The sequence below is a fragment of the Mizuhopecten yessoensis genome, unplaced genomic scaffold (genome assembly GCF_002113885.1).
Source record: "Mizuhopecten yessoensis strain PY_sf001 unplaced genomic scaffold, ASM211388v2 scaffold83, whole genome shotgun sequence".
Taxonomy (NCBI): Eukaryota; Metazoa; Mollusca; class Bivalvia; order Pectinida; family Pectinidae; genus Mizuhopecten; species Mizuhopecten yessoensis.
The window spans coordinates 513477-523512 of NW_018403369.1; the positions used below are offsets into that span (position 1 = coordinate 513477).

The window sequence follows — 10036 nt, forward strand, 5'->3', positions numbered from 1 at the left end:
GAAGTTTATCTAACAGAAGTGTTACACACATTTGATTCGGCTATTAAAGGTAATTTTGTATATTGTTGAAGCTTTAGGCTTCATATGTTTCAGATACGTTAATTTGAAAAATGGACTGGACAGGTATGTGTTTTATAGAATGATCATGCTCCTTATAAAGCTTGACGATATCATGGTGGACGAATTGAGTAAGTCTGGCAGCCCATGTTGAACGTGTCTCATGACCAACTTAGTTCATCTCCAAACTCATCTTCGCTCACCAAGGGTTACGATCCGTCACGATCCTCCGGTAGACCGGATCGTAATCTTTTGCCAGTGAAAATGCTCCCAGCTTTATCGACAAGAATAATCTTTTATCTCAATTAAAATTCGAACACCGACTGCCTTGCATGTGAAAGGCGAGAGCGTTAACCATTGTGCCATTCGATATTGTGAAATGCAACACTTTTATCACACACAACACAGAACAAGTATGCACATTTAATTCCTAGATATTACTTATTTCGATAAATAAACAGCGAGCGCAAAAATAATAAACGAAAAACTTTCTACTTTAGCGGATGATTAAAACCGCGGACTTAGATAGCAATATAATTCCGTGTTAATAAGATGTGGCCTTTCGATGTGTGTTTAATTTCTGATTTATTTTACTTTCCTGAAATGTAAGTACAAAAAGGTAAAAATTAGCGTATAAACAGCGATAATCTGTCGTTAAAAAACCCAATTTGTAATTGACGATTTATAACAGGTTTGACAATGCAAGTAAATAGCCATGTATATATGTTATTACCCCAATCGTTCGTATGGGTTCAATGGCGGGCTAGTTGCGTGTTGACGTTTGATATGCGTATCACAATTTGACTTTTGATTAAAAGATTTTCCACAGATGTTACACGAGTAAGGTTTTTCTCCTGAATGTATTTTGCGATGGCGTTGGAGATGACTGCTTTGTTTAAACTTTCGTCCACATACATCGCATTCGTAGTTCCGCTCGTCATAGTGTATTCTCATGTGCAGCCTCATTTGAGGACGGTTTCGGAACCTCTTGTCACAGATTTCACAAGCTACGGGTCTGTCGTCTGTATGGCTTACCAGATGTCTTGTTTTCTTTGTGACGCTGTTAAATCGCGAGCCGCAAATATGACATTCGAACGGTTTCTCGCCCGAGTGAACTTTGCGATGACCCTGTAATCCTCCCCTCGTTACAAAGTCCTTGCCACATATATCACAAAGGTATGGACGTTCGCCCGTGTGACCGAGTGCGTGACTGGTGAGTCCCATTTTCGTGGTATAGCCCTTACCACATTTATCACAAGTGTACGGTCGCCATTCCAGATGCACACGTTTGTGGACGTCCAGATTGGCCTTCTTGACGAAGTCCTTGCCACATTGCTCACACTGGTATGGTTTGACGCCCTCGTGTTGCATGTAGTGTTCCCGCAAAGTCTTCTTGCTAGCAAGGCTCTTTCCGCAAACGTCACAAACGATGCGTTTATTCGGTGGACGCATACATAGATGAACCCTTTTATAATGTTTTTGCAGATACATGTCACTGAGGAATTCTTTTCCACAAGCTTCATAATTGACCGGAGGAGAATGAGTGCCGACATGGTTTAAATATGAAACTTTCCAAAGAAATTCTTGTCCGCAAATTTTACATTTGAAATCTTTCACACTGCCATGAACTTTGCGGTGAGAATATAGGCTGTTCCGTTGTACAAACGTCTTCCCGCACTCCTCACATTTGTGGGGACGCAACCCAGTGTGGATGCTCGTATGCCTCCTGCAAGTGGTCTTGTCCCCGAACGCTCGATCGCACACGTTACACTTGAAAGGTTTTTCTCCTGTATGTGTTCGTATATGACAAATCAGTCCTTGGTTGGACGGGAAGACCTTGCCGCAGATATCACAAGAATGTTTTTTCCCTTTCTTTGAACCAGCTTTTGTAGAAGATGTTATTTTTCGTAGTAGCGATTCCTTCATTGCTACTCGTTTGGGGTTAACTTGTTTCCGCCCTTTTCTTTTGCGAACGACTAATACTTTGCCTGGTTCTATATTTTCCTGCACAGGACATGAGTTATCGCCAGAGGGTATTGGCATTTGTTCGTGGCCGCTTTCATCCGAGACTATTTCAAGTTTATCTACAACCTGGACAGGGGTCAGTACATTTTCACTCGCCACTACGTTTGAAATGTCATGCATATCTTTATTACCAATATTAGGCTTTGAGTCTGGAATGTTTCTTGTTCCGTTTCCCTCCTGAATTTCCGCACTCTCTACCTCGTCCGGAATATAAGTCAATATCACCTTGCCCTTCAAAGGTTGATTTGTTTTACATAGTTTTTGAAGTTTCGTTCTTAACTTGCAACCAATAGGGATATCAGCAGTCGATATCGTCACACTGTCCGCGGTATACACACACTTATAATCTTCCGTAACGCTGCCAGGATATACACACATGGTATTGACGCACGTGTTATTCACACACGTGTTTTCATTGCACATGGTCTGATAACACGTGTTTTGTTCATACATGATTTTTTCCGAATGTATTTCCTTCGAAATAGGTTGGTCAGTTCCATTAGAAGCATCGTAACATTGTTCCTGTTTTCCTGGAGGAAGAATATACATGTAGTGGTTTCTAGCCTCCTTCTCGTTTTCAAACTTGGTTCCAGAATGTGTCTGGTCAAAGTGGTCATTATGACTTTCGTTCCTGCAGGTCATGTCTGACGTCGAAACATCCGGCATACAGACAACTCCAGCTTCGTGCCTGCAATAGTGTTCGTAGATATTTTTATAATTTCTAAATATCACACATTTTCTTTTTAATTAGAATATTTAGACTATTTAACCACATGCTTAATCAGTAGCCCAAGTTTCCTCTGGCCCTGATATCAGACTTAGGCCCATACCAGACATCTGTCTGTCAAAATGTCTAAGTCTGGTGTCAGGGCCAGAGGAAACCCGGGCTAGCTTAATCAGCAAATGAAAAAGATTCAGTCGATACTGACTAAAGAAAAGTTCGAAATTGTTTGCAAATGGTCGTAATTCAAATCTCGATTTACTGTGAGTTTCCATAGGAATATGAATCGTTGTAAACGTGTTTTTTACCGATAATCACTCAGGGCTACTGGACGTATACTATGTAGTAAAACGCTGTAATTATATATATCTAATTATCTAATTTAGTTATAGTGTTACTTGAATAGGAAAAAAAGAGTGAACAATATTAAGTATATAATAATCTAGGGATTAAAATATCGAAAGAAATTTGCATAAATAATTTTATTAACATCAAACTCGATATGAACCTAGTTGTCTTGTCATTGTTTACTATTTGCATCTAGCGTAACTCGCGGTATCCGTAAGACAGCAAACAATAGGTATGTCGGTTAACACGACATTGGTGACTATCTTACCTGGTTGGTCAAGCCATTAACAGAATGTTGTCTGCAAATTGACCCGTATCTCTCTACAAAAAGGTAAAAATATTGTCTAAATTTAGAGCAAGAGACGGTTTTTTATATGCGGATTGAATGCTACTTTGTTAAACATAGGGATATGTATAAGCATCGTTTAATAATATTTTTGACACTGTTACAATTACAAAAATAAATATAAATAAATAAAGCATAATATATTGTAATCAGCCATAGTTGTACTCCAACTTTTGGCAAATATTGTTCGAACATGACCGTTATCCGAGCCCGTAATTTAGAATGCACATTCTTTCGGAAACTATCTAGATTTTACATAAGTTCTTAAGAAACACGCTAATTGGTATCATGTCTGGTCGTGTTGGAATACTTACCGAGTTTAATTACGAAGATCTTGAGGTGAGTATCAAATGTCGATATATATAGAACAGTAAGATTAAAGCTTTTTACTTATATCGTGGACTATAATTGATGTATCGTATTGCAGGAAAACCAGGCTCATTCGGATTCATGAGTGGATTCCGGGTTCTGTATTATTTTCGCCTCATATTTTGTACTTTCGTTTTGAAGAGTACACGCGATTATTCTTTTTCTATTTAGGGAGTATTACTCCAATAAACGTGTCGTATACTCATGTATACTTTACCTATCTTAACCACCCTACCCCACTCCTTACATTAAGGTTTCATTTCGTCTTTGTCTGGCCTCGAACAGTCGAACTGTAAAACTGTCCCCGTTCCACTGCTAAAAACTGCAACTACTTATGCAGTAGAAACTGTTTTCCGGACTTGACAATAAGTTTCCTAAAAATAATCTGAATAGATTATCATATTTTGTGGGAATTTGTGAAAAACAATATAGATGGCATAAACACAGCACTGAACAGCACCTAGCTGAATACGTTTCGCCCTCAAAAAAATCACATCGCCCCAATTTTCAGTTAAGTTCGCCTCAAGTATGACAACCATATCGCCCCAAAATTTCTTTTCGCCCCAAAAGCTATACCGTCCCAAAAACTATATCGCCCTAACAATTCTGTTTCGCCCCAAATGCAACCGCTACGAATCTATATTGAACTATAAAGGCAGTTAATGGGAGGTAACTCTTTCAATTTTAGAGCTTTGCCTATTTCCTTGTCAATATCAATTATTCATTTCTTGTTTCGAATATCTTAAACATATATATCATCTAAATACACAAATACATGCTTTACATATATATTATAGATATGATACGATACGTTAGCTACCTTCGGCATGCGTGGAAATAATCTAATTATCTTTTGCATATACCTGAATATTATTGTACAAATATACTTATATATAGAGAGAGAGAGAGATAATTATTAATTACTTAACAACAACAACAACTTATATTACCAAATGATACAACATAATATAACACAAAGATATATATCATGCACAGTACAGAATACATCACTTAATACTTTTGTGGATACATTTTCCTAACATTGTTATTTTAATAACACCTGCCACCTATGCGGCGACACAAAATGTTATGGAACCAGGAAAATAATTGCCTCTCTGATCTAAATAATTTACTACAGATGGTGGATATATGGCTTTGTCGTTCGTTTAATAGCTAAAGGCATCAAAGTTTGATGGCAAGCTGTACACATGTCTAAAGGAAATGTTCTTTATAATAACCCTTAATATACAACACATAAAATCATGGATTTGTTGTTTATTTTAAAGCCACACGCGTCGGTGTATGATGAAAGAATGAACACAATGCTACATTTCCATAAGTCTCATCTTATGGAAACATGAACTGAAAACGAACGTTAAAGGCAACATATTACTTTTACTATTCCGGCTTTGCAGATTCGCCGACCTTTCCGTAGTATACACGAAACAAGAGTTATTCCCCTTAGCACGGTGAACACAATCACATATAATTAATGTAAACTGTCGTCTGCTCCTTTTTTTTGGAAGGGGGCATTATATTTTATTGGGGCGAACTATTTGGGGTGTTATGGTTTTTTGGGGCGAACTATTTGGGGCGTTATGGGGTTTTTTTTGTGTTTTTTTTTTGGGGGGGGGGGACTAGTTGGGATGTTATGAGGGGAGGGGGGGACTAGTTGGGGCGTTATGGTATTTTGCGGCGAACTAGTTGGGGCGTTATGTTTTTTTGGGGGCGAACTGGTTGGGGCGATATGAATAAAATTTGGGGCGTAACGGTTTTGGGGCGAAACGTCTGGCACCCTTCAAGCTGATAGTATTTGATCATGAACATATTCAGCGGGCCTAGACCGGTATTCGGACCCTGGTCAGACTTCAGACTTATGTATTACGGCTCTTACCGAATGGGTACCAGGTAAACGGAAGATTCCTGGCCGATCCATTATATCTGTGACGAAATTATGGGAAAGTTACTTTGCTTACACAGTGCATTGAAACAGAGATCCTTAAAGAGTCTTTACTGACTAATTTCCACTAATTTGGTCTGTTGATATTTACTGAAATTCTTATTAGCGGGCTAAATGGATCTAAAAATGGGGATATGTGAGAGACAGATCATGCAAAATATCTGTTAACGAATTCCAAGGTTTTACCACGCGTTTGGTAAAGCTTTTGCTTTCTCAAAACATCTAGATTAAATTGCTTCTGTTATTCTCTAAGCATACAGGGTCATTGTAAGACCAAAGTTAGAGTACTCTTCAGTTGGGGACTCGCACCCAACAACTACACGATCAAGTTAGAGAAAATAAAAAGAAGAGCAGAATGTTACGTCAACAACAAATACCATAACATAAGCTTAGTTACAGGCTAAACAATCCTCAATGACCAACAATGCAACCACAAAGACACCTAATACTCTTCTACAAAATACTACACCAGCAAGTATCAACAAACACCAACATCCTCATTCAAGTACACCGCAAATCAAGACACGCAAACAACTTATCATACAGACACATCTACTCATCCAAAAGACGCATACAACCCCGTATGCGTTCCATAGACCATAACGCAATTGAATCTCCTTCCAAATACTCTCAACCAATGCAAAGCACTTGAAAAAATCCAAACAAGCACCACATACAATATAAAAGAAATGCACAAGAAACAGCTAATGCTTAGCATCTTAAAAAGTATCTTTTTTTGTTATATATCAAAATACAAATAGCAAAAAACATCACCCATTTAATGCTGCACCTCTGCTCAAAATGCTCACCAGCACTGATTGAGGACTTATCACATGGAAAAACTTCCGTTATGTGTAAAAGTCCAAATCCGCTAGTAACAAGAATATGAGAAAACAATACTGGGGACGTATGCTAATCTTAATCCCTATAGCCTAATAGTACTCCCTACAAATAAGGAAAGGTCTGATGAAACATCTCAGGTACTCGTGGATCCACCATGGTCGTCTGAATATCAAAGTTAAAAGTCCTATCGCTCCTTCCACGTCTATAGGACGATGGTAAATTCCGATTCCTCGTACATGCATATGTGTAAGCTCCTCCATACCCGTTGGCTGATAACTAAGCGGTTCTTCTTCGTAGATCTCATCAGTGGTAAGATACCTTTCAAACATCACCAGCTGCTAGCGTGTCAGTGATCCCAGGATGGAATCTAACTGAAATGAAATCCACAAAACCCAGTCTATACACATCTCTTCGAGAGAAGTGAGACATTAACTTCATATTTTGGCATACATGCACGATTCCGAATCTCTAGAAGGAACCTTCAACAGTTGAAATCGACTTGATTTCGGAATTCCACCATGGACAATACGACTTCCTAGTGTTAATGAAGCATTACACATTAACGAGAAGTCTAATACTCTCCCGGTTTGATACAACTGTTCCTTTTCGTAGCGCTTCCATATGTATATGAACGCCTATAGGCCGAGGAGAAAATGTCAGCACTTGTGCTATCGATGTCATATTTTCTTCCTGTGTCAAGCATTTGTCCCTCGATTTGGAACTGTCATCTGCTCTAAAGCTCCTTTGTTTGTTCCTGGACAGGGAACTGTTGTCTTTTCTAATGATCCTGTATTTGACCCTGGACATGGAGCACTCGTCTGCTGTAAAGTTTTTAATGATCCTGTATTTGTCCCTTGTATGCGATAAGTGTAATGTATTTTTGATTGACTTACAGCTCTTTCCAGACTTATGACAAAGGAAATCTGAAATGGTGATGAGAGAATACAACTACACATGTTTTAGAAAATCTGCAAATTTGAGCTCCTAACGTTATTTTACACCCTAGTATGGAATTCCTTACAAAGTGTATAAGAAATGCCCACGGCTGTTGAGGAGACTATGGCAGTTACTGAGGAAAGTGTGTAAAAAGGGGAAGATACCACCATGTTGGCAGAAGGCAGAGGGATGTTTTGCTCCAAAGGAGAAGGACTCAAAAGACATCGGGTAGTTCAGAACAATTTCCTTGTTGAGTGTTGAAGGCAAGATTTTCTTTGCAGTATTGGCAGAAGGATGACATCTTACATGACGACAAATGGATACATTGACACATCAGTACAGAAAGGAGGTATCCCAGACTTTTCAGGTTGTGTGGAGCATACCAGTGTGCTAAGCCAACTAATCAGAGAGGAGAGGGTGGAGGAATTCAGACTAGTACAGGAGGGAAATGGCCTGCAAGCCAGTCTGTGGAGCAGGCTGGGGGCGCTCTCAAGCACCGGGACATCGTCGGAGCAACCTGCTCAGGACAACCCATTTTCAGACGTGGGAATGATAAGATGATAAGGAGAAAATGTCTCTGGTACAGGGGGAAATCCACAGAGAAGAAGAAGGGACCAGGAAAGCAAGGGCAATGGAATTGGGCTCTCAAGAAGCATGGACGAGATGGAAGCTGCCGGAGCGAAAACTCACATGGACAGACCTGTGGCGCTATGAACCATTGAGGATCCAGTTCCTGTTGCGGTCGGTATACAACACTTTACCATCGCCAGCGAACATTCATCTGTGGGGACTAGTTGAAGAGCCAAAGTGCCAGCTATGTCAAGAACGTGGGACCATGGGCCATACCTTTCAGCATGCAAGACAGCGCTAACACAGGGACGATATCGGTGGAGACATGACCAGGTGCTTCGGGAATTGGCAGATGTTCTGGAGGTGGAACGGAAGAAGAAGAGACCACCTCGTAAGCACAAACCATCCTTCATCCGGTTTGTAAAAGCAGGGGAGAAGGAGACGAAAGCAACATCAGGCAGCACTGGCATTCTGGAAGGGGCAGAGACATGGGAGATGAGAGTCGACCTGGGGAAGAAATTGGTGTTTCCGGACGTCGTACAGACAACGCTTCGTCCGGATGTGGTGAAATGTGGACAGCTGAATCCAAGCAGATTATAGTCATCGAGCTGACTGTGCCCTGGGAGGAGCGGTGCGACCGGGCCAATGAGAGAAACAGAGCTCATGGAACAATGTAGGGAGCGAGGGTGGCATACTTGGCTGTTTCATGTACAGGTCGGATGCAGAGGGTTCATGGCACGCTCAGCCTGGAAGACATTGCAGGCTGTGGGAGTAGCCGGAAATACACGCAAGACGGCGGTGCGCAGACTAGCAGAGGCTGCCGAGCGCGCATCATGCTGGCTGTGGAACAGACGGGAGGAGAAAGACTGGAAGCCATCCATTGACGGGCAGTGAGTTGATCGCCACTGTCGACCCACAATCACGAGGACGTTCCGTGACAAGGGTTGAAACGTCTAGAGACTGATGGATCCGGCTGATGATGTCAGTGGATTCGCAGTATTTCACCAACTGTATAGGTACATACAGTACTATTTTTTATAATAAAGAAAAAATGTCTTTGCGATGGTCCGAAATCGACGATAGATGTGCCGGGTATCTACTACTATCACTTGGAAGAGAGGTGATGTTTACCAAGTATTATACTGTCAGTGCATGTATATACCATTGTTAATAGAAACAGTAATAAAAGGGGGTAGGTTTTCTTTTACATTCGACGAAACCGCAAGTACGCCAGATGACTGACTCAACACTGTAGTCAGTGCTGATACTGGAGCCTGTGCATCCAGTAATTGTGAAACCAGTTCACTCTATTTCTTCTTTTCTGTGGCGATGTTATTCTCGGAAGCTTTTAATTTCAATGCGTCAACGCCGAGCTTGTTTAAATTATCCCGGTTAGCCATACTACATACATCGTTTCCTATGTAAACAACATGGAATGCGGAAGCGGGAACCGAAATTACCCACTCAGTGGCGTTTGTGCGCATGTCTGCATAAATTAGTGAAAAGGTCTATTAGGATAGTTTGAACCGAAGCGAATTGTTTTGTCAACGTATGTAGCACTTCATTGGCAATGTAGTGACGATGTTCTACAGCATAATGCTTACATATGTAATGATAGTTTGATATTTTAATATTAAACTATAGTTTATATACAATGAGTTTGCCTTGCTGCCTATGTTTTCTGTTTTCTGTAATGTAGGTCGTATGTATTTATGTAGTTGCCAATTAGCATGTATGTTAATGAGAGTAGAGGGATGCTGCTGATTGACCAATCAGCGTCTGCCTGAGGGAATGCCCTGTTAGGGATTTGGAGCCCCCACAGCATAGTTTTCTGAATCATTGAAGGAGATTGTTGTGCATT

At 40.5% G+C, this 10036-nt stretch overlaps 2 protein-coding genes across 2 annotated transcripts in view; one reads left to right on the top strand and one right to left on the bottom strand.

Moving 5' to 3' along the window:
* Window positions 1-481: 481 nt before the first annotated feature.
* Window positions 482-4173, bottom strand: LOC110453703 (zinc finger protein 260-like). The gene is made up of 3 exons (XM_021502812.1): window positions 4114-4173; window positions 3420-3472; window positions 482-2770 (listed from the first exon to the last, which is right to left on the bottom strand). The coding sequence occupies exon 3, from the start codon at window positions 2746-2748 to the stop codon at window positions 787-789; it is 1962 nt and encodes a 653-aa protein (XP_021358487.1). The 5' UTR covers window positions 2749-2770; window positions 3420-3472; window positions 4114-4173; the 3' UTR covers window positions 482-786.
* Window positions 3743-10036, top strand: part of LOC110453894 (putative cysteine protease YraA) — a 42967-nt gene continuing 36673 nt past the window's right edge. The window contains exon 1 of the mRNA XM_021503145.1: window positions 3743-3836. Within this exon, the coding sequence (XP_021358820.1) occupies window positions 3786-3836 (51 nt within the window). The 5' untranslated portion in view covers window positions 3743-3785. The remainder of the gene's footprint in view (window positions 3837-10036) is intronic.

Bases quoted from the DNA above. Each gene is read 5' to 3' on its own strand.
- LOC110453703 (XM_021502812.1), bottom strand. From the start codon at position 2,748: ATGCCGGATGTTTCGACGTCAGACATGACCTGCAGGAACGAAAGTCAT.